Source organism: Pectinophora gossypiella, chromosome 26 (genome assembly GCF_024362695.1).
Source record: "Pectinophora gossypiella chromosome 26, ilPecGoss1.1, whole genome shotgun sequence".
In the NCBI taxonomy this organism is placed as follows: domain Eukaryota; kingdom Metazoa; phylum Arthropoda; class Insecta; order Lepidoptera; family Gelechiidae; genus Pectinophora; species Pectinophora gossypiella.
In genome coordinates this window covers 5,121,415-5,148,896 of record NC_065429.1, presented here as the reverse complement: position 1 = coordinate 5,148,896, position 27,482 = coordinate 5,121,415, and the positions used below count along the sequence as shown (strand labels likewise).

Below are 27,482 nucleotides of genomic sequence, written 5' to 3'. Positions count from 1 at the left end.
ACGCCAAATCCCTCTGGATTGGATGGACCTGGTCTCTACCAGGTAACTATCCGTCTAGGTCTTTCCAGTAGACCTGTATACCGACTAATGGAACTAGCTATCGACGGGGAAGAAGCAAATACTCCTATCTTACATTTTTAGGCAAATCGACTTTTTGATGTAGTTCGTTGCGAAATTTAATTTTACGTTGGCTGGCAAGATCTCTGTTGTATATTTCCTACTTTTAGGGTGATTTTCAATGAATAGAAATAGCTCTTAAAATAAAGATTTTATATGTTGCAATATTTTTTATAAAAATATCTCCTTTCTACAGAAATAAATAACTCCTATCTCATGTTTTAATCGATAATAGCTCCTATCTTCAGAATCAAGCATGAGTCTTTTTGTTTAATGGAAGATGATGGAGGTCGATGGATGATGATGGGCAATGGGCATGGCACGAAATGTGTCTTTGTTTCAAAAATAAGAGATGATGGACCCAAGATCTACTTTTTGGGGTGATTCGATCACTGACACTTTTCAATATTAAATTATTTTTTTCCTAAGCGTGTAGCTCGAAAACGGGCGAAATATCAAAAAAATATTATATTAACAAATTTGTAGACAATTTAATGTTCTTTAAATTAATATAAAGTTATTTTCTCTAGGACGCATCGTTTTTGAGATATCAGCGAAAAACTCAAAATTGGTATCTCTGACCTACACCCATTCCGCAACACAAAACATTTTTTTAAAGACAGTTATTAATAAAAATTGTTTGACAAGTTAATTATTTGATATTGGATAACTGGGTTATTTATTTTATAATTATCTTTTTGTCAAAAAAAATCCCACAGTTTTCATTTTGGAGAGGAATTTAGAATAAAAAGTGAGAAGTAAATTGAACGACCAATACCATACAAAAATATCGATATTTTATATTTTTGTATGGTTTGGTAAACATTAAGTTACGGAAATGACAACATGTAAACGTGGGAATTTTTACTATGTTAACTCCATAAATAAGGACACATTCAGGAATGTGTTCCGGAACACATTCCTGAAGAAAAATCATAGGATTCCTCCCACATACTCCTTTATTGACCGGGCTATTGATAATGATTTTAATAAGTACCTACTTGTTGAACTCAGTTGATTATTGACTTAATAAATATATAATTCGTACTATATTGATATTTTTATTAAATGCCAATTAAAAAACGAAGATGCCTACTTTATCATGATCAATAAATAATTTGTTAAACCTTGTTTAAGATCAAAGTTTATTTTCATTAAAAATGCTAAGCGTAGCACTTTCTTTAAAAAAGCTGTCGTTTCAGTATTTTTTTAAAAAATACGATTATTTGTTATTATATTGCATGCTTTATAATAGTTTACAGTTAAATATTTACTAGTTAAATGTTGCGGCATTGCTTTATAATATCTCCTAACTTGAACATAATTTGAAATTCATTCAAAGCAATACATCCTATCTTACAAAATCATGTATAATTTACGTTAGTTTTATAGTTATTGTTTTTTTAATTATTAATAGGTTTTTGAAGCTACAGTGAATAGTTTACATAGAGAAATAAGTCAAACAATAGGAATTTTAAGGATTAATTGCAAGTGGAAAAACCGTCTAACGTCAAAACTTTCGACCCAACACAGAAACCAATAGGCTCTAACTTACATTAACTTTAATTCCTCTATATATACAAAATTAATATTAGTTTAAAAAAATGTCTCTTGAAATAACAAAACTACCTTCAGAACATGACGTCGCGCTATAATTATTAACAAAAAAGTTATTCAGTTTTTTCCTCCTCCTGTAAAGTTAGGTCTGTGTAAGATAGGAGTATTTGCTTCTTCCCCGTCGCTATAAGACAACAAACAGCGAGAAATGTTAGGAGGGACGCTAGCGCCAGATCTAGAGGCCAGATAACTATTTAATTAAATTACTAATGCTCTCGTCACAGTGTTGGCGTGACGTCAAGAGACCACTAGAGCCCGCTTTATGACGAGCGCCGCGCTGGCATCGCGCTGATAATGTGACGACAGCTAAAATGTTTATTAGTTGTTTCGTTGGATGAGAGATTATAAGAGAAAAACTAGTTAAGCTACTTTAACGCCAAAATTATTTTTTGTAGTCTACCTAACGTGACGTCTCTCCTATCTTATTTGAACTATTTGATCTCACTGCTGGGTAAAGACCTCCCCTTAACCTTCCACATTTCGTAGTCCCGACCTATTTCTTAATATTTGGGCAATAAAGTTCTCATCATATTTTTTATAATTTAGTCTGCTAATTTTGTCTGTCATATCCATCTTTGGACTTCGTATCAACAGTGGCTGCAAGTTGTCTTTGATTACTTGTAGCTTTGCCCACCCCATTAGGAATTACGGGCGTGAGTTTATGTATGTATGTATGTAGTCTGCTATATACGTGTGAAATAAATAATTACGACGATAAATAGATGATGATCGTCAGTTCTCTTCGCAGGCCCGTCTAGTCAGAGAAATGGAGCGGTCGGAGAAGGCTGAGCTGGCTAAGAGGGAGAAGGAAGCGAGGAGCCAGCAGCTGCTGGAGGTCAGTGACATTTTGACTGTACTATGTTTTGGGGTTTTTGCTCTTGAATACTCAAAATTAAATCAAAAATGTGAAATATCGGAAATTATACAAAAAAGAAAGAAGGCATATGAGTGAGATAGGGTACATTATAAGTTTTGTAAATGAAAAAAAAGGGGGGGGGGGAGGTCAGGGTTTATTAGTAAGTGCGTAATGCTAACAAATAGTATGAATAATGGTATGAAATGCTTCGATGTAGCCTTTTTAACCCCGATAAATATTGAAATTAAATTGTAGTAAACGTGGAATTCATTATAAATAAATGCTAATCGTGAAATAGAAGCCAATTTCGTATGTCATTTTTCTATTTTACGTAACAATGAGTTCTGCTATCCATAAAAAAATAATATATTTTTATTCAAGATATCTGAATACTAGTGATGTGCCGGATCATTAAAAATGTATATCCGCGGATACGGATCTGAATACGGATATTTATTGTAAAGATCCGCGGATACGGATCTTTATTTTCTTTAAAAAAAAGATTAAAGTTTTGGTTATTTCATTGTTATAAAAGTGATATTTTATCTTGCTTTCATTATAAAGATCTATCTATCTAAATGTTTGCAATATAAAGGTGCTAAATATTTGATTTTAAGGTGATTCGTTTTCCATACAAAAGTTGATGCAGTGCTACAGGAAAACGGATAGAGGAATATTGTTATAAAACCGATAAATAGTAATATTTTGGTGTATTATTTTCGCAAACTAACAAAAATTTAGGGTCCGAATACGAGAAGTACCATATTTCAGACCCTCAATTTTGATCAATTCTACATTTGTAGTGGTGCAGATTACAGTGTATTTGCTGAGCGTGTAGTGGTGTCAATGTTAGTGTGTGTGCGTGATAGTTTTTTTTTTCTCTAAAGGCTTTGACTACTTGACAAGTGTAATAGAATGTCAGGGCTTTTTGGCGGGAGGCGGGAACGGGACAGTTGCTTTCTTCATTGAATAATCTAAATAATTAATACGAAGTGGTGTTTTGTGGTTAATGATCGCATTAAGTTAGTCGGAAGACATTCGCGAGTGTTATTATATTGGAGTATTCAATAAACAAAGTGTATCAGCCTATTTTCGCTTCGTGTCAGGAAGCCGCTTCATAACTCAAAAGTTTATGCGGACTTTTGAGTTAATTCGTTTGGGGTTCGGAGTAGGAGTCTACTCCGAGGGTGGGGGCTTAGGTTTCATCATCATCACCTTTCATCATTTCATTAATCATCAAGAAAAAAAATACGTCAGACATGGCTGTATGGGCATAGTTCCCTTTGCCTTACCCTTCGGGGAAAACCAAACCAAAAAAAAAAAAGTAATAGAATGTCAGTGACAATTTATAAAGAGATTTTGTATGAATAAATAAAAAACTAAAAATATTACAATCTGAGAAAAGGAATATTGGAAAAATATTTTTGTTTTAACGCATATTTTTTAAACATTTTTAAATAATGGGTAAGTACCGTGTTTTAAAAGAGGACATATTATTATAATAAAAAATCAATACATAAAATGACATGGCTGTATGGGCATAGTTCCCTTTGCCTTACCCTTCGGGGAAAACCAAATCAAAAAAAAAGTTGTTGCATTTGCCGGCCTAAATAGTAGTCATTTATAATTAATTGTTTTTCCATCCAACATACAGATTTATTTATATTCTCTTTGCCGCGGACTTTTTGGTGGGACCGGGAACGAGAAGGTTGCTTTCTTCATTGAATAATCTAAATAATCAATACGAAGTGGTGTTTTGTGGTTAATGATCACATTAAGTTAGTCGGAAAACATTCCCGATAGTATTATTAAATCGGAATATTCAATAAACAAAGTGTACCTATCTATTTTCGCTTTGCGCCAACAAGCCGCTTACTTCGTTTGGGGTTTGGAGTAAGAGTCTGTGTGGGGGCTTAGGTTTCATCATTTCATTAATCATCATCAAGAAAAAAAAACACAAGACATGGTTGTATGGGCATAGTTCCCTTTGCCTTGCCCTTTGGGAAAAAAAATAAGATAAATTTTGAAATTCTTATGTATAATAAACAAACATCACAGACATCATGACAGATCTAAAACTAACGAAAATCTTTTTCCTTTTTTCTATTTGACTTATTTATGAATTTTAATCAAGAAAACGTGATAATAAGTTCGACAGCAACCAGTTCAGGTCCCCGAAACAGCCCATTTCAGGCCGCGTATATATGGAAATACTACTTAAATACGTCCCAGTCTCGTCTTTTTTTAACGTCCTCGTTAAAAAAACGTCCTAACCTGAACTAATTAACCTAACAATAAACACCACGCGTAAATATAAGTCCAGAAATGCGCTGCAAGTCGTCTGGACTGGGCGCGAAAACAACATAAAATTCGATTAGCTGCTAAGTGTCCCGCATGCTATCACCAGCTGTCACTGACATACGTATGAAGTCCTGCGGATTTTATTGGAACTAAATGACAAGTCATAATAATTATATGCGGATACTGCGACATCAGCGCCGTGCTTGCGGGACGTCCTGAAGCGCTATTACATCTTTCAAACGCGATGCGTCAAAGTTTGAACCGACGCAATTTAGGAAAAATCTACCTTATTATTACTGTACTGTGATCGTTATTTGTAAAATCATACAATACATATACACAATTCTTTATACACAATATAATTATTATGACATATTGTGGACTTTCCGGTAGACCTACAAAAATGGAACAATTCAACCATACGTTGTTTTGTTATATCTCAATGGGCTCAGGCAGCGTTTTCGCCGAAAGCTCCAAGTCGGCTATATTTGTAACGATAATTATGTTTGATATTCATCATCATTTTTGAACCATTTTATACAAACAAAGAATACTTGTATAAATTATATACCCTAAAGCACGCCCATGAATCACTCTACTCATTGGTGAAAACCGTATGAAAATCCGTTCAGTAGTTTTTTAGTTAGCCGCATGTTCACTGATGCGATTAATGCCTGTTAGAATTTTACAAAATAAAAAATACGGAAATTACGGAAGGTACTTTAGTGCAAAGTACATTATTGTATAATTATAATATTACTGGTAAAAGTGATACTTTTTGAAAATTCCGTAACAAATAGACGGGTTCGCCAAATTCAATTGTAAAAAAAATACAAAAAGTAAAAACAATTAAAACATGCACTTGGGTTTGAACCGTGAAACTTAAGAATGGCGGCGACTGCTTTACCAAATGCGCCATTTAGAAGTTAGAAGTAGACTTCAAATTATGCATCTCTTTTAATAGCTAACCTAGTTCGCATGTGTGTGTGACAGCTTCGTGTTTGTACACAAATTGAAATGACACCAACTTTTGATGCAATGTTTTAATATGATATCTGCAGTAAATACTTCAAAATTGTAGCTTAACTTAAAGATAATGTATGTAAGATTTCGCCACCTAACGTTTCACTGGGTCAGAACTCAACACTAAACGAATAAATGGAAAAAAATACGAAAAATGCAGAAGTAACGCCATCTGCTGACGCAGCGTTACCTAGCTGACTGACACGCATCACCTTAAGAAATAAAAGCAATATGAATGGAATTTTATAGTTTTTTATTTAATAATTCTACTTAAGCACCTGAAAAAGATCCGTAAAAGATCCGCGTGAAAAGTAACGGATACGGATTTTTCTTTTATCTCGGATATCCGCGGATACGGATACGGACATTCGGAACATCACTACTAAATACTATTTCAATTTTTGAGTCTTGTTTTTTGTACAATGGAAGAATTAGTTTATTCTTTTGAGTATTCATGAGCAGTTGTTTGGCAATCTAGGGCCTTTGTAATCGGGTTTATGTTTTTTAAATACTTTGGAGTTCCCAGTTTGCGCGTAATGTTACAATATAATCTTTCCACCTTGTGATAGTTCATCTTGCGATGGATGTACCTCTGGCTACCCGAATTGGGATATAGTCGTGAGCTTAAGTTATGTGTTTTTGTTGTCATTTCGGCCCGCGCGTGGTATATTTATTCGATCCCTTAAATAATATAAAAAAGATCTTATGTTCTTTGCAAAGGTCTAATCAAACTCATCTCTGTACCAAAATTGTCTCTCAAAATCGGTTTGGTAGTTTTGGCGAAAAAGCGTAACAGAGATACTTTCGCATTTATAATACCAGTATTGATAGAAACCCCTATAGGGATGGCAGAGCTTAAAATCATCTGCAGAAAACTTGTATCCAAACTTTTTTTTTGAAGTTCTTAAATGATTCTATAGTCTATAAAAGAGGGAGAGATATAAGGTTTTTTGCTCATAAATATATATGTATGTGATTATTGTAACATTCCGTTCAAACTTGTTTAATTAAACATATTGTTTTCTGTGCATTTGGTTCACTATGGGAACTTTTATCTGTTTTTTTTATTATTATCTTTTATTAAATGTGCTTGTGTATGTCTTTTTATTATCAATTTGATGCTTGGCAACATTGTGCTCACATTTTTGTAGTTTTTTTAAGAAGTAAAAAGGACCGTAGGTTAAAAAAGTTTTTCAAAAACAAAATGGTCACTTTTTGCTTTTTTGTTCTAGTAGTGTTGTATTCTCGGCTTTTTAGTTAGTAGTTAGGCTGTGTTTAAAGTTTTTTGTGTATAAAGTTTACAAGTTTTAACTTATAAGCCATAGTAATATTGTCTTAATTACCTTGTTTTTTAATAACCAATAAAACAATAAAACTATTCTTTTTTACTATAGTTACGCTTAATATGTTTGTATAATAAAACAGATGGGCAGACAGACGGACGGATGACAAAGTTATCCTATAAGGGTCCCTTTTTTTCTTTTGAGGTTCGGAACCCTAAGCAGCTAAAGTCTCGTCACACTTCTGGCGTGACGCTAGTGCCCTGTCACGCTCTTAGTGTGACGAGAGTTTAAATTTTATTTAATTACCTACATATTTTTGTCTGACGTCCTATTGTAAAAGTGTAATGACTCTTCATTTTATTTATTACTCTACCTACAATCTCCATATTGTCTCCTTACAGAGAAAACCACATAGGCGCCTTTTGAAAAATCACATTAGTTTTTTTTTAATATAAAAGCTCGCTAATTTCAATCCATTTCTATGGCAGCGTCCATAGCGAGGTTTTGTAGAAGAAAATCATATCTGAATATGGTTATTCAAAAAGCTTTTACGAGGTCTTCACTATAAGGTAGTGATATGGTTATATCTTCTTCTAGCGTATAAAAAGTAGATAGGTATGTCAATACTATAACTTGTAAAAAAAAACTTGTAAACTATAACACAAAATCCCAATATTTATATTTACTACATATATTACTTTTATCTATATATGTACAACATATCTTTGGGCTTTAAGTTTTCTCTAACACGAAAAAAAGACGACAATGTTGTCAAAAATCCAATTGATAATAAAGGTGTTATTCCACTGAAAATATAACAAAACATATGCCTCGCAGCATATCAACAAGAATAGAACACAACTGACCATCGAACCTTTGCCATCGGTACCGAAATCCGGTCCTGACAATGAGTGGAAAGTGCCGGAGATAGTCGTGGGACCTGCCCTTAAAACCAGCAAGGACAGAGTCATACCTCCGATAAGCTTGTCGCTAATACCGGTACCAAACGACGGCACGAAATCTCCGATAAAAAACCCAGTTCTTTACCAAACTAGCTTCAGAGAGGAAGAGTACAATGCCTTGGATAAAATGAAAGATTTCGCCGAGAAAGCGGCCTTCGATCTCCCGAAAAGAACGAAAGAAAAACAATTCGACTTCACACTCATGAAGTCCGACAAAAAGGGCAAAGACAAGGACAATAACCTTGAGAAACTCATAGAGTCTTACTCAAGGATATCGGAGTTCATAAACGGCTGCGATTGGTCGAAATTACAGGCTGACAAAAAGTCGGAAGACCCGAAAGCGTTGGAGCAAAAGTACTTAGATGCGAAAAACGAATTTATGACGAAAAACTTGATGTTGTTGCCCAAGGAGAACCAGCAGTCAGTCCTGAAAGAAGTCATAGACTTGAGCGAGGATGACGATAACATTTTATCCGATATAATAAACAAGAAAATTAAACAAGGCACGTTTAACCTTGGGAAGGACGGAGCCCTGTCGATATCTGTCCACCATTTCAAGGACAATGTAAACATGGTATGTGGATATTCGTAAAACTAACCTATCGGGCTATCTTCACTAACGCACATTAACGTTGTATATCACATTACTAATACTTTCGTGTCTAATACCCAATTGGTTCTGTGTACAGTCATGAGCAATATAATGTACCCACTTTAGGACTGTCGCACTAACACATTTGACATTTACTGAGACTTACAGTTCAATTTGTCAAAAAAGTTAATGTGACATGGTACCAAAGTGTATACATATTAATTCTCGTGACCGTACGGGGTTATACTTCAAATGTAATATTAACTACGGTATAATACTGGTCTATCCGACAATACCTTAGAGGACGTACCTATTAGGGTTCCTTTTAGGGCGTAGATGCTCCCTAAGATGGGAATTTAGAAATTCAGCCCCCTAAGAAAGTAAAAAGAGGTGGAAAAGTGTGTATGAAACTTCTACAGTTGGAAAAGTATAAAGAAATTTAATTTTATTTAAATACACAGTTTAGTAAATACATTTTTTTTTAAATTAATTAATTTGTCTTTAAAAGAAAAATTATATAATAACTTTTCAACCGCCAAGTATTTAATAGTTCCACGTATATTGGGTACTCCGAGGTTAATACTGTAGCATTGCTTAGAGTAAGCAGTGACTCAACTTGCACCCTATTCTTGGTGTCGGCGCGCTGATAAAACTAATGACCAAAATCCAAAAAAATGTACAATACTAAACGCTTCATTGCACGTGAACACGTCATTGAAAAAATAATTCAAAGTGACGAGAGAGAGGCGGCCTTTTGATAAATACCAATATCGTCCAGACAACCTTAGGATTAGGTATTTATTTGCATTACCAGCTCCTCCCCATCGTAGATATTACATACAAAGGAAATGTAACAAGGTACCAAAAAAAGATAATCTAAGGCTCTTCTAAGCTAACATACTTCACATAAAACTACTTATTGCATGTTTCATACTGTATTTTGCCAATTATTTTTTATTTAAATTTAAACAACAAATATTTACTTATTTTATTTTATTAAAGAAAAATATTTTATTATTAAATTAATTAATTTGTCTTTAAAAGAAAAAATCTATTCTTTTAAATTAATTAGCTTTTCTTTAAACAAGAAGTCTTATTTGATTTTCCTTTTGTTCCATGTTCGTGTTTATTATAATTTGCTGTACCGCTTTCGATGTTGCTAAAGGCTAAGAGAAAAAAACAAGAAGAAATTGAGAAGCAGAAGATAGAAGACCAAGCTAAAAGGCAACAGGTTTGTTTCGTATTGTTAATAGCAATCTTTGTATGCTTATGGCCATCCTGATAGGATCTGATTTCTCAGTCGAATTTCGGCCCTGTTTCAAATAAAATTCCGTTTACAATATAACAATGCAACTTTTTCTTATAATGCCAAGACCGCCGGAATTTTTTCCCTTTCAGCGCTTATCTCAGGCCTTAAATTTTCTACCGTATCAAAAAACATCTCATAATCCCAGATGGTGTCTGAACCGTTAAAAAAAGATGATTAAACTTTTTCATCCCAAACCCGTTGCTGTCATAATTTTTCTAATAAATTATTTTTGCTTCAGGAAAGAGAACTTAAGAGACAACAGGCTATTCTACTTAAAGAACAGGTAATTATCTTTTTTAGTCTTTTTTTTTTGTTTTGAATGTGAGTGTGTTTGCGTGTTGTAAATAATAATTATATTACAATTATGTATATCTATTAATGTAAAAACTCGACTAACGCAACTTGACTGATACCGACAACCTTAAATCATGACAACTTATATTCACTAAGTCTTTTTTCAAAGAGTTTACTCATAGGACATCTTATTTTACACAGTTCGAGATTTTACAGTAATATTTATGTAAATAAAAATATTGGTAACCTAAAAAAAAATTTCCCTAAAAAAAAAATAATGAAATAGTATATCTAAAATAGAGATGGTTTGATGTTGAGACAATTGTATGTATTAACTGTTAGATGCATGACACAAAGATCAGATTCCAAGCGGAGAAAAACATTATTTTGCAAACAGCGTAGTTAAATTCATAACTTTTTCGAGACTACATAATTAAGCTGTACGAGACTTTATATATTTTTCGAGACTACGTAATTATGGGTGTAGTGTGTGAGTTTGTGTGTATATATGTATATAATTATGTGTGTGAGGTATTTATTGGTATTTGTGTATTTGTTCCAAAACCATCCGGACTTGGCGTGGTGGGTGCCACAGCAAAAGTATATAACGGAGGTAATAATCATTGTTGTTGCGTGCATGTGTTACCGCTTCTAACATGGTCGTGGGTTCAATTATATTACGAAAAGCGTCAGAAATCTTCACATATTTAAGAAATAAAATGGTTCTAATAAACTTCTTATCGAAAAACATTAAAACACTTCGCAAGTCAAATCAGTTACGTTTTACTAAACGTCAAAACGGGAAATTACTATCATATTACTATAATATCACTTTGAATCGGCAATTTCATTAACATAAGGAACGTCTCATCCGCCTAAAACTACTGCAGCTCACAACCTGTATAGCCGGGGAAAAGAAGCTGCAAGAAACTTTCTTTAATAAAAACATAAAACATGGTTAATTCATTTTAGTAATTTGGCTGTCTAATATCAGTTCTCAGACAGTTAATCATGCAATTATATTTTTTATATAATTACTAACCTTATAATAACAGTTTTTACAAAGTCTCTGTTTTATTACTGTCTAGCTAAATTACTAAATTGTATAACAATATTTTATGATTATTTTTTTTAAAGAACGTCTAGGGCCCTGTGCCGAGGTTTTTCTTGCAGCTTCTTTTCCCCGGCTATACAGGTTGTGAGAAGCTGCAGTAGTTTTAGGCGGATGAGACGTTCGTTATGTAAAAAATGACGATTCAAAGTGTAACTATGTTACCTACTGAATAAAGATATTTTTGAATTTAATTATATTTCGTTTCGTTTTTGAGGAGCTCGGTGGCGCAGCGGCAAACGCGCTCGGTCTGCGATTGTTGAAGTTAAGCAACTTTCGCAAAGGCCGGTCATAGGATGGGTGACCACAAAAAAAAAGTTTTCATCTCGAGCTCCTCAGTGCTTCGAAAGGCACGTTAAGCCGTTGGTCCCGGCTGCATTAGCAGTCGTTAATAACCATCAATCCGCACTGGGCCCGCGTGATGGTTTAAGGCTCGATCTCCATCCATAGGGAAGGCCCGTGCCCCAGCAGTGGGGACGTTAATGGGCTGGTGATGATGATGATGATATTTCGTTTCATTGTAAACTCCAACTGTAACAATCAAGCGCATCTTCATCATACTGCCGTCATGACCAACTTGGTGGTACGTCCACATCGTAACGGCGTTCTTTAGAATATGATTTTATCTGCAGGATGGCAGATAACCAGCTCATCACCAGTGATCACATAGTCGATTCACGACATACCAACTCTATTCCCTCTCAGAGTATCTGCTATCATTATTAGAAGTCACTTTATTCAAATCCAATAATTCTTCTCCTATCGTGTGGGTTGTGAGGTGGATTACCAAACCCCATCAACCATGGTGTGAAGGTTTTTATTGAGTCAAATAATTTAATTTCAAATATAAATCATTGATGTGTTTGTTAGTAAATAAAAGCTAATGATAATCTTACAGACTACTGTTAGTAGAAAAGGTACTTAATACACAAATAAATATCCCACTTAAATCGAAATCGGCCAGTAACAATAGCAAGAACTTTCCAGGCTACGTTCCCCAAAAATAATATAGATGGCGCTGTACAGATGTAACGTGATAATTGCCTATTTTCTCATTACTCAGGTACATAATTATTAAAAAATGTAATAGCAGAAGTATATACCAACATAATTGTTGCTTAATATTTAAATCACATTATGTGTAAAATGATGTTGCTACCCATATTAAAAAAAAAACAGATTAAAATCAATGTTTAAGGGGGCTCCCATACAAAAAAAAAACCGTGACTTTTTTTCTTGTTTTGATTTGATATTGATAACGGTAACAGTTAGACGCTTGAAATATTCACAGAATATTTCCACTTCAAAAATAAATAGTTAAATTAATATTTAAAGGCTACGTAACCGTACGAGTCCGACTCGCCCTTAACCGGTTGCTAAAATTAAGCTCTGTGCAATAAAGTGCATTTCACTGAAACGCGCGCATATGGACCGTGGTGGCAAACAGTTCTTAATGATACTAAATGCTGTCAAAGTGTTCATATTGATACGACACTCTGCCACTAGATGGTGCTTATTTCCATACATAAACAGCCTATATACGTCCCACTGTTGGGCACAGGCCTCCCCTCAATCAACCGGAGGGGGTATGGAGCATACTCCACCACGCTGCTCCACTGCGGGTTGGCTTATTTCCATATGTTAGCTTATACGGTTGGCGACACCTGCGGGCTTAGCACCGTAAGCGCGCGACTCTCTCTCGCCTCGACATACTTCACCCGTCACTCTCTTACAGTATTGCACAGAAAGAGACAGACGATCTCTGTCGCGGCGAGAAAGAGTCGCGTGCTTACAGTGCTAGGCCTGCTGGTTACTCCATGGCGAAATAGTGTAGCAATATACTTCGGACGCTGCCCAGACTACAAAAGAATACCACTAATTAAGTCTAAAATGTATGAAGTCCCTTACATACATTAAAAACGAGACATGGCCACTAGATGGCGGTTATTTAAGTAAGCTTATACGGTTAGCGACATCTAGTTACTCCACAGCGAAACCCCTGCCCAAACTCCAAAAAATAAATCACTAAATCTAAAATGTATTGAATCCCTTCCATACATTTTGGATGCTCTTAACAAACTTCTGTAAAATCTATAAGTGATCCTTCTTCTAGGAACGTGAAAGGAGAAGACAGCATACAACCTTCATCCGACAACTGGACGCCAGGAGAAGATGGGAAGAAAGGGAGAGAAGAAAACACCAGAACCTTCTAGACCGACTGCTGGCAAAAGAAAAGAAGCTGCAGTCGAGAAGAAAAGAGATGGAGTTATTGTCAGAATTGAGGTACAAATATTATACTAGTTGTAAACAATTCTGCGGAAACCTGTGTTAACCCTGTGACTAGGTATCGACGATCCAACGGTGTCACGTTGAAAGTCTTTATTTAGTAATCAGAATTTCATAATGTATGTTAATAAAATATATAATATAGTCGAATTAAATACCTACACTAAAATACGTCAAACACAAAAATATATAGAAAACCATATCAGGCGTCAAAAAGCCCTCCCGAAAGCGAGCCCCGCCCGAACGTACCCATTATGCTTGCAGCGTTGCCTCTCTGGACCGCAAGTGAAATACGCTGCGGAAAAAGTCAGCTCGAGGATCTCCGCCTCCAACCCTTATACGGCGACCCACATCACGCACCAAAGCTTTGGCCTCAGCGCCCCAAGATCCCGCTGTCTCCAACACAAATGGCACGAACTCATACGCTGATTCCAAATTGGCATACTTGTCGTGTTTCCTGAGCGCCGCCGTTCCGCTGTGCTGAAAGTTGTATATTGTGAAAAAACGGGATAATGCCACGGTGATGATGATGATTTTGGTGCAATAAAGTGTATTTGTATTGTATGAAATGCTAAAGTGGCCATTTTAGCCCCCCTGTTTTTAAGACCAGGTTTTCTAACCTATTCCGATCTCTTCCCAGGAGACCACAAGAAGACTCGTCCCTCTCGGAACAGAAGCCGCTGCCGGCGTTAAGCCGCATCCCAGGACTCAAACTGCCCGGGCAGGCCTTCGCGGACTTACTCCAAGTCTACGAGTTCATACACAACTTTGGACAGACTCTGGGCTTCGGTGAGTTGGGATATAGTCAGTTACGCCCCATACTAGTACGTTCAGGTAGCCATACAAGTGAGTATGGGTGTTAGTGACACCATAATGAATACTGAGGGCGATGATTCAGACCACGATCCTTAAATCGTTAGGGTCATCTGGAGGTCCGGGTTCGATTCCCGATAGAGACATTGCCGAAATTATTTTGTGAGTGTATGCTTTCCAGGCTTGAATCACCCGATTGTCCGCAAAAGTAAGATCATAATCATAATTAATCATAATTTGTGAAACATGTGTAACATAACACATGTGTAAGATGATTCCGTGCTTCGGAGGGACGTTAAGCTGTTGGTCCCGGTCTACTAGCCCAAACACCTCCACCAACCCGCAGTGGAGCAGCGTGCTGGAGTATGCTCCATACCCCCTTCGGTTGATTGAGGGAAGGCATATGCCCAGCAATGGGACGTATATAGGATGTTTATGTTATTTTAAATTGTATGTAACTAACTCGCGGATTTCATAGTCATGTGGTCGAAGTGGCACGAAATTGTTTTTATAGGCTAAAAGTTTTGTACCAAATCAGACCATTTGTCAACACGGATATAAGAATTATGCTCTGTGAAACACTGATTTTGTCAAAGTTGAACTTCGGTTTCACTGTATACGGGCCTTGTTTATATGGAAAATCTGAAAAAATCATTCAGCGTGTTCAGAATGCCTGTGCACGTTTTTGTTTTCCGATTCCTCCTCGTACTCATATAACGCCTTTTCTCAACAATTCTAATTTGCTAAATATGCATCATCGTTTAAGTTTATATTTTGCTTGTCAACTGCACGATATTATTAAGTTTCAAGAACCTCAATACCTCTTTAAAAAACTCTTGTGGCGCAAATCTGCGAGGTCTTGCTCAATAGTGATGCATCTGCCGCGACATAGGACTGCCGCTTTTCGTGGAGGCTTCAGTTACCGATCTAATAAATGTTGGAACGATATTCCACCGCCCCTTCGGAAGCTTACTTCCAAAATTACTTTTAAGGTGAAATATAAGGAATATCTTCTTAATATTCAGAAAAACGTCGGTAACTGAACTTTATACTTATTTCATAATTATGTTATACACATCTACTTGTCATATATTGTTAATGAATCTCTCTCGTTATCTGTTTATCTGTGGCTTTTATTTTACACATCTGTTTATTTGTCGTATCTATTATGTATACTTTAACCCCTTGGCATACTATCTACCTTTGACTAATACTTTCATATTTTTCGTAATCCCTTAATTCATATATTTTCTTCATAATTATATTTGTTTATTTTCTTATTTATTGTAAGTAAATCCCGACACTTTTTGTTGGCACGATAGTTCAAAGTATTTATAAGCGTAACTTAGGTACTGGCAGAATATCAGTGTTGCTAAGAGTGGTATTTCTACTATTCTTCGCAACAACATGCTGAGTCAGTCCCTTTTCCCTGGCAGTGTATTTTTGATTTGTATACTTATCTTTATCTTCTCTACTATTGTACTGCACTGTTTTGGGAATAAAGTTATTCTATTCTATTCTATTCGTTTGTACTCTAGCGTGTTGTTCATTTAAGTTTTGTTATTGTTTTCTTTTAATTTCGGTTCAATAGTTAACGCAATCTATGATATCCTGTTATTGGCTAAGACACACTATGTAATTTAGATAATTTAACTTTACCTGTAAAACTGCTGTAGGATATCTTATGAATAAAATAAAAATAAAATAAATGAATTTGTTTTTATAGCACCCGTGCTTAGGGAAACTCACTAAGAGAAGGCGTCGGCTTAATGACGATACATAGATCGAAAGAATTTCGCATGGACAGGAGGAGGACCTGGTGGAATTGTTTTAGAGGCAGCCAATCAGCTCGCGACACCAAACACTTCAGGTCTCCGATACCGACCCCGCCGGCGTGGTCGACGATTTCCCTCATTCAGCGCTTATCGCTATCGACCCACTAGGGTCGATTAATTCTTTCAAATATTTTTCCTCTCAGACGACGCCCTGAGCCGAGGTTCGCGCCCAACTGGGCACCCTCAGGCCTGTCGTCTTAAACTTTGTACCGGGTGAGAGCCTTCAGCGCTCCCCATTTGTCCGGCCAAGTAGTTAATGCCATCTGCGGCAAATCTACAATAAGTCACGTCAAAAAAAAAGGTGGAATTGTTAACCCGCTCGTCCTGGCTTGACAAGAGCTGTGGGTTCAAGTCCCTGAAGTTATTTTTTCGATTTGATTTTTCTCTTTATGTTATTCTTCATATTTGCAGACATGGAGTCCTTGCCTACCCTGAACACGTTCCAGCTGGCTCTGCTGCCGGACTGCAGCCTCGAGGCTGAGGAGGAGCTGGTGCAGGTCCTCACTCAGCTGCTTGTCTGTGCTATTGGTGAGCTTAAGCATTATCATATTATTAAGCATTATTATTATTTTTAACCTGGAACCTGACAGAGGGCAGCAGTAACCGTCAGTACTATTCAGAGGCGGAGGACAGGAGTCCTAGTATGGCTTTGTAATAGACTACTCTGGGCGCCATCCCACTTGCGTCAAAGTACTGCGGGGCGGAAGGCAAGAGGGAAACCACTGCCCTATTTTTCCCTAAAAAACTAGCATGGAAATTCTGCACCGACAAGAGCGTGGCTCTTAAATTGATGATGATGATTATTTTTCAACAGCCTCTGTGGTCTAGTGGTTAGATCGTTAGGCTCACGATCTGGAGGTCCGGGTTCGATTCCCGATGGGGACATTGTCGAAATCACTTTGTGAGACTGTCCTTTGTTTGGTAAGGACTTTTCAGGCTTGAATCACCTGATTGTCCGAAAAAGTAAGATGATTCCGTGCTTCGAAGGGCACGTTAAGCCGTTGGTCCCGGCTATTAGCCGTAAAAACACCTCCACCAACCCGCAGTGGAGCAGCGTGGTGGAGTATGCTCCACACCCCCTCCGGTTGATTGAGGGGAGGCCTGTGCCCAGCAGTGGGACGTATATAGGCAGTTTATGTATGTTATGTATGATTATTTTTAAATGATAAGTTTTAATTTTAATACACACTTCCTCTCTTCCCTACAACGTTGCTGCTGCAACTACCGGCGGGCTATGATGGCCGTTTTGACATAATGAAGTACAGCAATTAAGTAGTTTTCCAGGTCAAAGATAAATAATGAAATTCTGATTACAAAATAAAGAGAGATCTAAAGGTGACAAAATCATTTTCGTTTTTCTATGACGTCACAGTGTGCTTTTTCATAGTCAATTTCGTGTTTTGACGTTTAGTAAAAAGTAACTGATTTTTCTAGTTGGAAACTAGCCTGTTATCTCTGATCAACACATGAATTCAAGCTCATAAAGTCGACTCAACTTTAACCGGTTGGCTTAAAGTGAATTGCTCTGTCCACCCCGCAGAGGACCCGGGCATCCCGCACCCGGGCCGACACACCACCCTACTGGGCCACGCCATCCGGATGGGAGACATCACGCCCGTGAACCTGAGCGAGGTGCTCAGGATATATCTGTACGCGAACGCCACTGGAGAAGTCAAGGCTTTGACTGGTGAGTTTTCAGAGGTTCACGTCTCGTCTCGTTCGTGGTTGCCACCAGGTTTGATGAGGTTGGTCATCCACCTCACAACCCACACGATAGAAGAAGAGGTTCACGTTCAAAATGAAAAATTAGAGGGGCTCATTAACATCGTAACGAATACTGAGAGGGATTTTTCAGCTCATATATCAAGTGGTATTTTCTTAAATAATAAAAAAAATATGTTAATTGATAATGGCCCCTGCAGACACCTCCTAATTTTACTTTAAGTTATACCTGTCATTTTCTTACCCGCCGAAAATGAAAGGGACAGATGATTGATTGCTCTTTATTTTTTGGAAGAATGAATCAAAAAGGTATCTCGCTGGTCGCAAACCGTTTGACTTGTGCTGTCAACTTAATTATGTCGGGTTATTAGCCAATGCAATATTTTATAGGGATGTATTAGATGTGCTTACAATTGACCACATAAATTTTATGCTTGTCGATTACCCGTCCCTTTCCTTTTCGGCGGATTAGAAAATTACAGGTATAACTTAAAATAAAATTAGATGGTGTTTACAGGCACCATTATCGGTCTAACAGAAAGCTCGGTGAGGTGTGCGTACTTAGTTCATCTTGCGATGGATGTACCTCTGACTACCCCAATCGGGTGGTAGTACGGTCACGAGCATTAATATGTATACACTTTGGTACCATGTCACATTAACTTTTTTGACAAATTGAACTGAAGTATCACTAAATGTCAAATATGTTAGTGCGACAGAGACCTAAAGTGGGTACATTATATTGCTCATGACTGTACAACAAGCGCCCCTATTGCTACTATCTTGTTACTAGTTTTAATAATTAAATATATTTTTCTGTGTTCTGAATAGGCCTGGCCTTTTCAAGGGCTACAGGTATTAATATAAAAACATTTTTATATCGATGTTTCTCATAAGTTTCTCTCATTTTCTACCTACACCACTTCTTGGCGCATCTGTTAGTTTCCGTCTCGTTACTCTATGTCCTATACATCGAAGCAATTCATCTAAAAAAGCAATATTGCAATTTGACACACGCGCACATAACAGTGAGTGCGCAATGCAAACAAATGTCAAATAGCAATATTGCTTTTTCAGATGAATTGCTTCGTTGTGGCCTTTTTAACCCCCCTGTATGTCGTTTAATTCTATTACATTTTGAACACATGAATTATCACACACTTTGTACGGCCACGAACATTAATATGTATACACTTTGGTACCATCTCACATTAACTTTTTTGACAAATTGAACTGTAAGTCTCACTAAATGTCAAATGTGTTAGTGCGACAGAGTCCTAAAGTGGGTACATTATATTGCTCATGACTGTACACAATTAATAGACAATTACGGCCTTACAAATAAAACGTCGTCGTCGTCGTCGTCGTCGTAAGGTTAACGTCGTGTCTTATAGGGAAGTCAAGGAATTGGCCTTTGATAGACTGGAATGTAAAATGCTACACCGACAAGAGCGTGGCTCTTAAATTGATGATGATGATAAATAGTTACACTCAGTTTATTTCTAAGGCCGTTAGTCATTAGAATGCTTCGTTGTAGCCTTTTTAACCCTCCTGTATTTCAGCAACGGTAGTATTGTTCTTTATTACCGCCAAAATGGTTGTTCGGAGAAGACAGGGTACATTCTGGTCATGCTTTATGTAGATAATGTTGCTCGTCCTGGGAGGTTAAAAAGGCAACATCGAAGCAATTCATCTAAGAAAGCAATATTGCTATTTGACATTTGTTTGTATTGCGCACTTACTTTTATATGCGCGAATGTCAAATTGCAACAAATTGTATTGCTTCGATGTGGCCAGTTTAACCCTTTCTATCTCCTTTGCTCACTATCTCATTTAACATTAGAATTTAAAATCTAGTGGCAATATTAAGTTTTGGAGGATATAGAAAATTTACAACTCAAAAGCGAGCTTGTGAAGGTCTTCTTAAGGCTTAATATTTCCTAAATAATTTTAAAGCAACTCGTCTCCAAAACTTGATGTGCCACCGAAAAATCTGCTATGTCGAAATGGACTCAAATACATCCATCTCTTTTCACCTTCAGGGTTAACAGCGGAAAGAGAAAGGGAGAGAAGAGTGGCGGACCATCACCAGACGGAAGCGGAAATGCAACACACACAGGCGAATTCAAAAAACGCCGCATATTACGAACACTTGCATAACAACTCGACATACAAATTATCAGGTAAATTGGATTTTCTTAAATTCGGCGGTACAATAAACTTAGTCAACAACTTAGGAAGAATGAGTAAATGAATGAAAGACCCGGGCGAATCAAAAAGTATCTCGCTGGTATGCAAACCGTTTGACGTGTGCTGGCAACTTAATTTTGTCAGGTTATTGGTCGATGTAAAATGTTTAGACGGTTATACATTGTTTTAAGTTTACGCGGTTATTATCATAATTAAAGCACAGAATAACGGGAGTCTCATATCCCCATTTGAACGCGGTAAGAACCCGTTGTTATGTGTTTAGACGGTTGTTTTAGATTTCTGCTTAAAATTAACGTATGTTCCATTTTATGCCTGTCGATTACCCGTCCCTTTCCTTTTCGGTAGATAAGAAAATGACAGGTAAGTATAACTCAAAATAAAATTAGATGGCGCCTGCAGGAATTAGCACCAAAGACTTATTTAAATGCTGCTTTCTTTCTACAGAGGCCCTCCGAGACAAACCGTTCCTGGCACTAAACGCAACGACGAAAGCGAAGATTCTAGCGTTCCTGTGCGACGAACTCTTGCAGAACAAGTCAGTCTTGCGACAGATTGACGCGTCACTCGACCACCTCAACCAGCTCAAGAAGGAGCGGTATCTGCTTGACATGAAGATCAGGAAGTGAGTGGATTGTTTCATAGACACACATAACATACTATCGGCTATAGCCCAATGGAGTAATCAGACATACATCCATCGCAACATGCACTAAGTACCCACACCTCACCGAGCCAGGTGTGCTTAGGGCGGTGCGACGTGTGCCACCGCACCGGGCGCCGAAATAGGGGGGCGCCAAAATCAACCAAGACTGGTCCACCCTGGCCGCAAACTAAAACTTCATCGGGTTAGATTGCGGCCACATAAAACTCATACCGGGTGGCATTAAAAACGTAATTCTTGGGAAAAGTGGTAATAACCTCCGTGCTCAGAAGGCACGTTAAGCCGTTGGTCCTGGTCAATACTTACTGATGTAAGTAAGTAGTCGTTACGTGAGCCATGTCACGGGCGGATCAATAATAACCCTGACACCACTGTTGATGGTACTTCACAACCCACACGATAAGAAGACGTGATCATTATTTATGATCCAAACATGAATTCGAAAATCATTGGTTTAGGCCCGTACTGGGATTCGAACTAGTCTACCTTATTACCATGCATAAGCCTCATACGTCTGTTTTAGACAATGATCATTGTCGCAGAGTCATGCATTTTTTCACGGCTGTGCAAGCCAATTCTGGAGCGGCAAATTCTACAGGAGAAGTCTTCGGCGATTGGAATGTTGTTGGCTTGGTATCGTTTGATTCTCCTGCTCCTCAGAGTCTGGAACCAGGTGTTGTCGTGAGCTTGACGCTCATCGAGGACACGCTTTCTCCACACTTCTCGATCAAGCGAGCGTCTCCCATGCCACGTGGTCGATACCAAAAGAGTTGTTGTCAAGAGCTCATGGGAGACATGAGCTACCAATAATCACAATATCCTCTACCCCAGGGTCCGCGTGCTCCATCAACGCAAGGTCCGCTCAGAACAGTCGGAGAAACAGCAAGCACTTGCCTTGGAACGCATGCAGAGGTTGGTTGAAGAGAGCAACGTGGTTAACAGAGCCTCGCCGCAACCTACTGATGATGGTGAGTCATACATACATAACCGTGATCACGTGGTGAGTGGCTCAATTATTTTATGTTTTATTGGAGAGAGTACCTACAATCGTGAAGATCTTTATATGTATTATACTTAAACTACATACGGTTAACTGGTCCTTCACAGATCATTCTCGAAAACCTATTTATTTTACATACAATCGTTATATCTCTTTCTTCCAGAACAAATGTCAGACAAGACAGAAACACCCAAGAAAGAGGACCACGATCACGAAGACAAGGCCCCCTCCCCTTACAAAGACCCCCCCACAGAAGACGACAAGGAACTGTCACCCTTGAAAGACCTCTCCAACGGGGTCAAAAGCAAAGAACTCTTGAACAACAATAAGGACGAATGTTCCCCGCCGGATAATAAGATTGATAAGGATAGTGTGATGGGGGATGATGTGTTGAGTGACCTGGAGAGTGAAGGCACGCAACCAGAGGAGGTAGGTTCAATTTGGGTGGTTCATTATTAGTATGACTATGTTTTTCTTACATAAACATACATTCCACTGCTGGGCACAGGCCTCCCCTCAATCAACCGGAGGACGTATGGAGCATACTCCACCACGCTGCTCCAATGCTGGTTGGTGGAGGTGTTTTTACGGCTAATAGCCGGAACCAACGGCTTAACGTGCCCTCCGAAGCACGGAATCATCTTACTCTTTCGGACAATCGGGTGATTCAAACCTGAAAAGTGATAAAATGTCGCGCTTATTATAAAATTTTTCTTTATAAAAATTCATAAATAGAAAACGGAAAACGTTTTATGTCACCTTCAGATCTGTCTTTATTTAGTAATCAGATTTTCATAATTTATCTTTGACCTAGCTGGGTAGTTACCCAATTGAGATATAGTCGTAAGCTCACATTATTTTATGGTGCTAATCATTATCTTCAGGACGAAGATAAGAACTTGTCGTCAGAAGAACTAGCGCGGAAGTTGGAGAAGCTCGTGAGACAATCTGAACAGCAGTTGCAGCAACTTTCGGCGGGGTCGCACGCGCTCAGGGCAACGTGCTATGGACAGGACAGGTGAGTCCTGGGTTCGATGCCAGGTTGAGCAATGGCATGTTATCCTTTCTTGAATTCAGAACAGACTGATTGTGAGCGTATGTTTAGGAAATACTTATACAAGGTGTTAGTGATACCGTACCGAATACCGAGGGGGATGATGCAATTCAATTTAATTATTTATTACATGTAGTATAATGGGGTGTTACGAGTACATAGGCATAGGAACTATAACATGGACCCTGTAGGGCACAGCAACGTTGAACGAAAGAGAGAAAGTGTGTTTTAAAATTAAAACTAAAAATTCGTCTACAGTATAATAGCTCTTTTTAATTAGCATTGTTTTTAGAGTTTTTATAAATACATTAGTTTTATTTTCATCTCTTAAGTACTTAGGGAGCTCATTATGCAGTTCATTATTCCGTCACAAACGTATGGAACTGAAAATAACTTAAATAGTGGAGTGGATAGTGGAGTCAATAAAGCCGGACCTTCCTAACTAACTTCTTATTGGCCCGGGACAGGTCTGATTTTGATGTTTTTTTTACCTTTGTTGGGGTAGTTTCACTAACACTATCACTTTTATGAAAACCAGCCCAATACAGGTTAGGTCACATACCTGTGAAACACATTTCTTAGGAATGTGCGTCTCCTCACGATGTTTACCTTCACCGTTGGGCACGTGATAATCATTTATGATCCAACCATGATATCAAAAATTTCAAAATCGTTGGTCCGTGCTGGGATTCGAACCTGTAACCTCACAGTGAGGGTCAAGCGTTCGTCCAACTGGGTTACCACGGCTCTGAAGACTCCTTTGTCCTTTTCTAAAGGTACTGGCGCCGCTACTGGTCTCTGGGTAAATGCGGCGGCATCCTGGTGGAGGCCATGGAGTCAGCGCAGCCGGAGATCATGGAGTACCAGCAGTGGCTGCAGGCGGCTAGCGAGCGGGCCGCCTCGCCGCCGCCCCGGAAGAAGAAGAAAGGTAAGCTGGTGTCCAATAGTACATATCGTCGTAGCCGGCCTCGTCGTAAACGGCCTCCGTGGTCCAGTGGTTGAGCGTTGGGCTCACGATCCGGAGGTCCCGGGTTCGAATCCCGGTGGGGACATATCACAAAAATCACTTTGTGATCCCTAGTTTGGTTAGGACATTACAGGCTGATCACCTGATTGTCCAAAAAGTAAGATGATCTGTGCTTCGGAAGGCACGTTAAGCCGTTGGTCCCGGTTACTACTTACTGATGTAAGTAAGTAGTCGTTACATGAGCCATGTCAGGGGCCTTTGGCGGCTCAATAGTAACCCTGACACCAGGGTTGATAAGGTTGGTACTCCACCTCACAACCCACACGATAGAAGAAGAAGAGTCGTAGCCAATTTAAAAGCTCTTATGTGTCGCCTTCACCAAATTTCTTTTTTATCAGGATCGAATAGTATTATCGGGGTCACCAATGAGGAGAAGGGCCTCCTTTTGTAAATAAAAGTCCGATCTGTGATGGGTATTTTCTATTGTTCATCAACATACACGGATATATTATGAAACAGAATAAAAGACACAAACACACGATAAATTATATAAAAATCTCTGAGACAATTAAAAGTGCACCTGTCGCCTAGCAAGCCTTTTACACAAGAGAGCGAGGTGAGGTGCGGGGGCGCGCGGTGTGACGTATGGCCAAGCGTGAGTCGATTTTAATCGACACCGACTTCAATATCATTCAGTCTTGTCATACGCCACAAGTACAAACTCTTATGTACGTAAATATCAATTGTCTTTTAATATTTTTAACACACAGTCATACAAAAAAAATTCAGGCGGAAGCTTTTTTAATTTCTGTAAAATTGAACCGATTGCACATAATAGATTTTAAATTGGCAACGACGATATGGCACTCCTAGCATTAACATAACATACATAAACAGCCTATATACGTCCCACTGCTGGGCAATCCCTCCCCTCAATCAACACTTCACTACACACTTGCACTTCGCTTCACTTTGCATTGGCACTTCTTCTATCGCGTGGGTTGTAAGGTGAAGTAACAACCTCATCAACCCTGGTGGCAGGGTTACTATTGAGCCGCCAAAGACCCCAACCCTGCCCAAGGCCAGTTTAATACTACCCTATAGACATTACCACCACCAACAACCTGTGTGACTTTGCCATTTTTTCTCCAGGTCCTCGAGAGAAGAAAGAACCAGCGGCAGAAGATAAGTCAGAAGAGAACGAAGCCCTGAAGAAGGAGGAGGCTCTGAAGACAGAAATGGAACTGAAGAGCATCAAGTCGGAACTAAATCTGAGTGACCACACCCAGATCATTAAGTATGAACCCAATGTGAAGCATGGCGCGAGTAAGGTTGAAGGTGAGGTTACTTTTCTATATATTTACAATCGTGAAAAGATGTAAAGTATGTTGACTTGATGTGTGAATTTGGAGCACCCTGTTCACTGTCTTGTTTACTTGTTTGCTGCTTGCCAGTTTCTCGGAGTCGCCCGATCATACGTAGGTATAATGCGCCTCACTTGTGGCGAATTACCTATCCTACCGGTGCATTCGTCCATGTATGCGTTTGACTTATATAAGTACTTTATTTTAATAGTGTAATTAATTAGTAGTATACTTCCGAAGTACAAACTGTAACAATAGCGGAATATTGCATTGAGACAAACCTGCAAGGTTTAGCAATGCGATTCAATTGTATCATTATGTAAAATGTCTTCAACAATAAATAAAAACAAAAAAAAAATGTAATTCATAATCGTTTATTCGCAATAAAAATGGTATTACAGTTTGCAATCGCCAACTGGGCACCCTCATGCCTGTTGTCTTAAACTTTGTACCGATGAGAGCCTTCAGCGCTCCCCATTTGTCCGGCCAAGTAGTTAATGCCATCGCAAAATCTACAATAAGTCACGTCAAAAAAAAATTGCAATTGGTCATTTAACATTTGGTCAACATTTTTAGTTATTATATATAGTTATATTTTTAGTTATTATTATATAAATTATAACATGCAAATAAGTAAAATAAAATTGATACTTTAAATGTCAATCAGTAAGTACGTTAATTATGAAATAATAATAAAATAAATTACAAAGTCATTATTCACATTACACATTACAAAAAAACAAACAATATACAAAAGAGAGAAAAAGAAAAAAGAAAAACAATGACGTGAAACATCCAACGATTCAACAAATGTGTTGCTGTTGCAGTTTCTTGACATTTCTTTCTCTTTCTCAAGCATTAGTTCTATTTGACATTTGTTGGCAATGCGCACATACTTTTGTATACACATAAACAGCCTATAGACGTCTCACTGATGGACACAGGCCTCCCCTCAATCAACCGGAGGGGGTTGGCAACATACTACCACGCTGCTCCACTGCGGGTTGGTGGAGGTATTTTACGGCTAATAGCTGGGACCAACGGCTTAAAATCTTACTTTTTCGGACAATCAGGTGATTCAAGTTTGAAAAGTCCTTACCAAACAAAGGACAGTCTCACAAAGTGATTTCGACAATGTCCCCATCGGGAATCGAACCCGGATCTCCAGATCGCGAGACTAACGCTCTAACCACTAGACCACGAAGGCTGACTGTTATATACTCAAATACCTAATTGTAATATTCCTTTTTTATACAACCATTTCTTTTTAAACCTACCTAGCTGTTTTTCTCTCTTATTTTCTAAAATCCAAACTCTCCCCCATAGGTTCAATAAAAATGGAAGAGAAGTACATCCAACACAAGCAAACCAATGAGGAAGAGCTGCTGGACATAGAAGACTCCATCCCCACCGCGTTTCTGGTGCAGAAGCCATCGTTGACTAACTTCACTCAGGACGAGAAGCCTGAGCCTGTCAAGGAGACTGTTAAGACTGAAGGTAGGCACAGAACAAATTATTACCCAATGAGGGATTTTCTAGGCTACGTTCCCTAAATATGAGATAACCAGCTCATCACCAGTGATCACATAGTCGATTCACGACATACCAACTCTATTCTCTCTCAGAGTATCTGCTATCATTATTAGAAGTCACTTTATGATATGTATTTTTTGGAGATATGTATTTTTGCTCATAAGCACAAAAATCTGTTCCAATATAATTATGAAGTTAGCAATAGAACGTTACGCAAACAGTATCGAAATAAATTACACAAACCAGTAAGCAGACTCAAACTTGTCACAAAAAATTCGTTCATCATGTGTATACGGTTGTACAATAAACTCCCGGAGTCATTTACAACTATGAACATGAACAAATTTAGAACTGCTCTTAAGACATGGCTTGCACAAAAATGTTTTTATGACGTCAAAGAATTTTTGAATGAAAACTAAATAGTTATTTCATAGACCTACTTATTCATTGTATATATTCTTTAATAATTTTTTGATTTTTTATTGTTATTATTATTATTGATTTCTTTCTCTTATGTTATAATGAAATATGGTGTGAAATGAAATATCATTGCCTGTGTAAAATGTGTATA

At 37.9% G+C, this 27,482-nt stretch overlaps 1 protein-coding gene across 16 annotated transcripts in view; it reads left to right on the top strand.

Annotated features, from left to right (window-relative positions):
• The window catches only part of LOC126378323 (bromodomain adjacent to zinc finger domain protein 2B-like), a 107,850-nt gene that overhangs the window by 57,908 nt on the left and 22,460 nt on the right, over positions 1-27,482 (top strand). For 8 of the 16 annotated variants that reach the window (XM_050026525.1, XM_050026533.1, XM_050026527.1 and 5 more), the window contains exons 22-38: positions 2,471-2,569; positions 8,035-8,733; positions 9,917-9,982; positions 10,299-10,343; positions 10,950-10,967; positions 13,579-13,748; positions 14,392-14,540; positions 16,811-16,927; positions 17,940-18,086; positions 20,164-20,304; positions 20,777-20,954; positions 21,825-21,961; positions 22,157-22,422; positions 22,878-23,011; positions 23,824-23,975; positions 25,167-25,352; positions 26,705-26,875. In XM_050026525.1, the coding sequence (XP_049882482.1) occupies positions 2,471-2,569; positions 8,035-8,733; positions 9,917-9,982; positions 10,299-10,343; positions 10,950-10,967; positions 13,579-13,748; positions 14,392-14,540; positions 16,811-16,927; positions 17,940-18,086; positions 20,164-20,304; positions 20,777-20,954; positions 21,825-21,961; positions 22,157-22,422; positions 22,878-23,011; positions 23,824-23,975; positions 25,167-25,352; positions 26,705-26,875 (2,875 nt within the window). The remainder of the gene's footprint in view (positions 1-2,470; positions 2,570-8,034; positions 8,734-9,916; positions 9,983-10,298; positions 10,344-10,949; positions 10,968-13,578; positions 13,749-14,391; positions 14,541-16,810; positions 16,928-17,939; positions 18,087-20,163; positions 20,305-20,776; positions 20,955-21,824; positions 21,962-22,156; positions 22,423-22,877; positions 23,012-23,823; positions 23,976-25,166; positions 25,353-26,704; positions 26,876-27,482) is intronic. The other 8 variants (XM_050026538.1, XM_050026529.1, XM_050026539.1 and 5 more) reach the window with 6 other exon arrangements.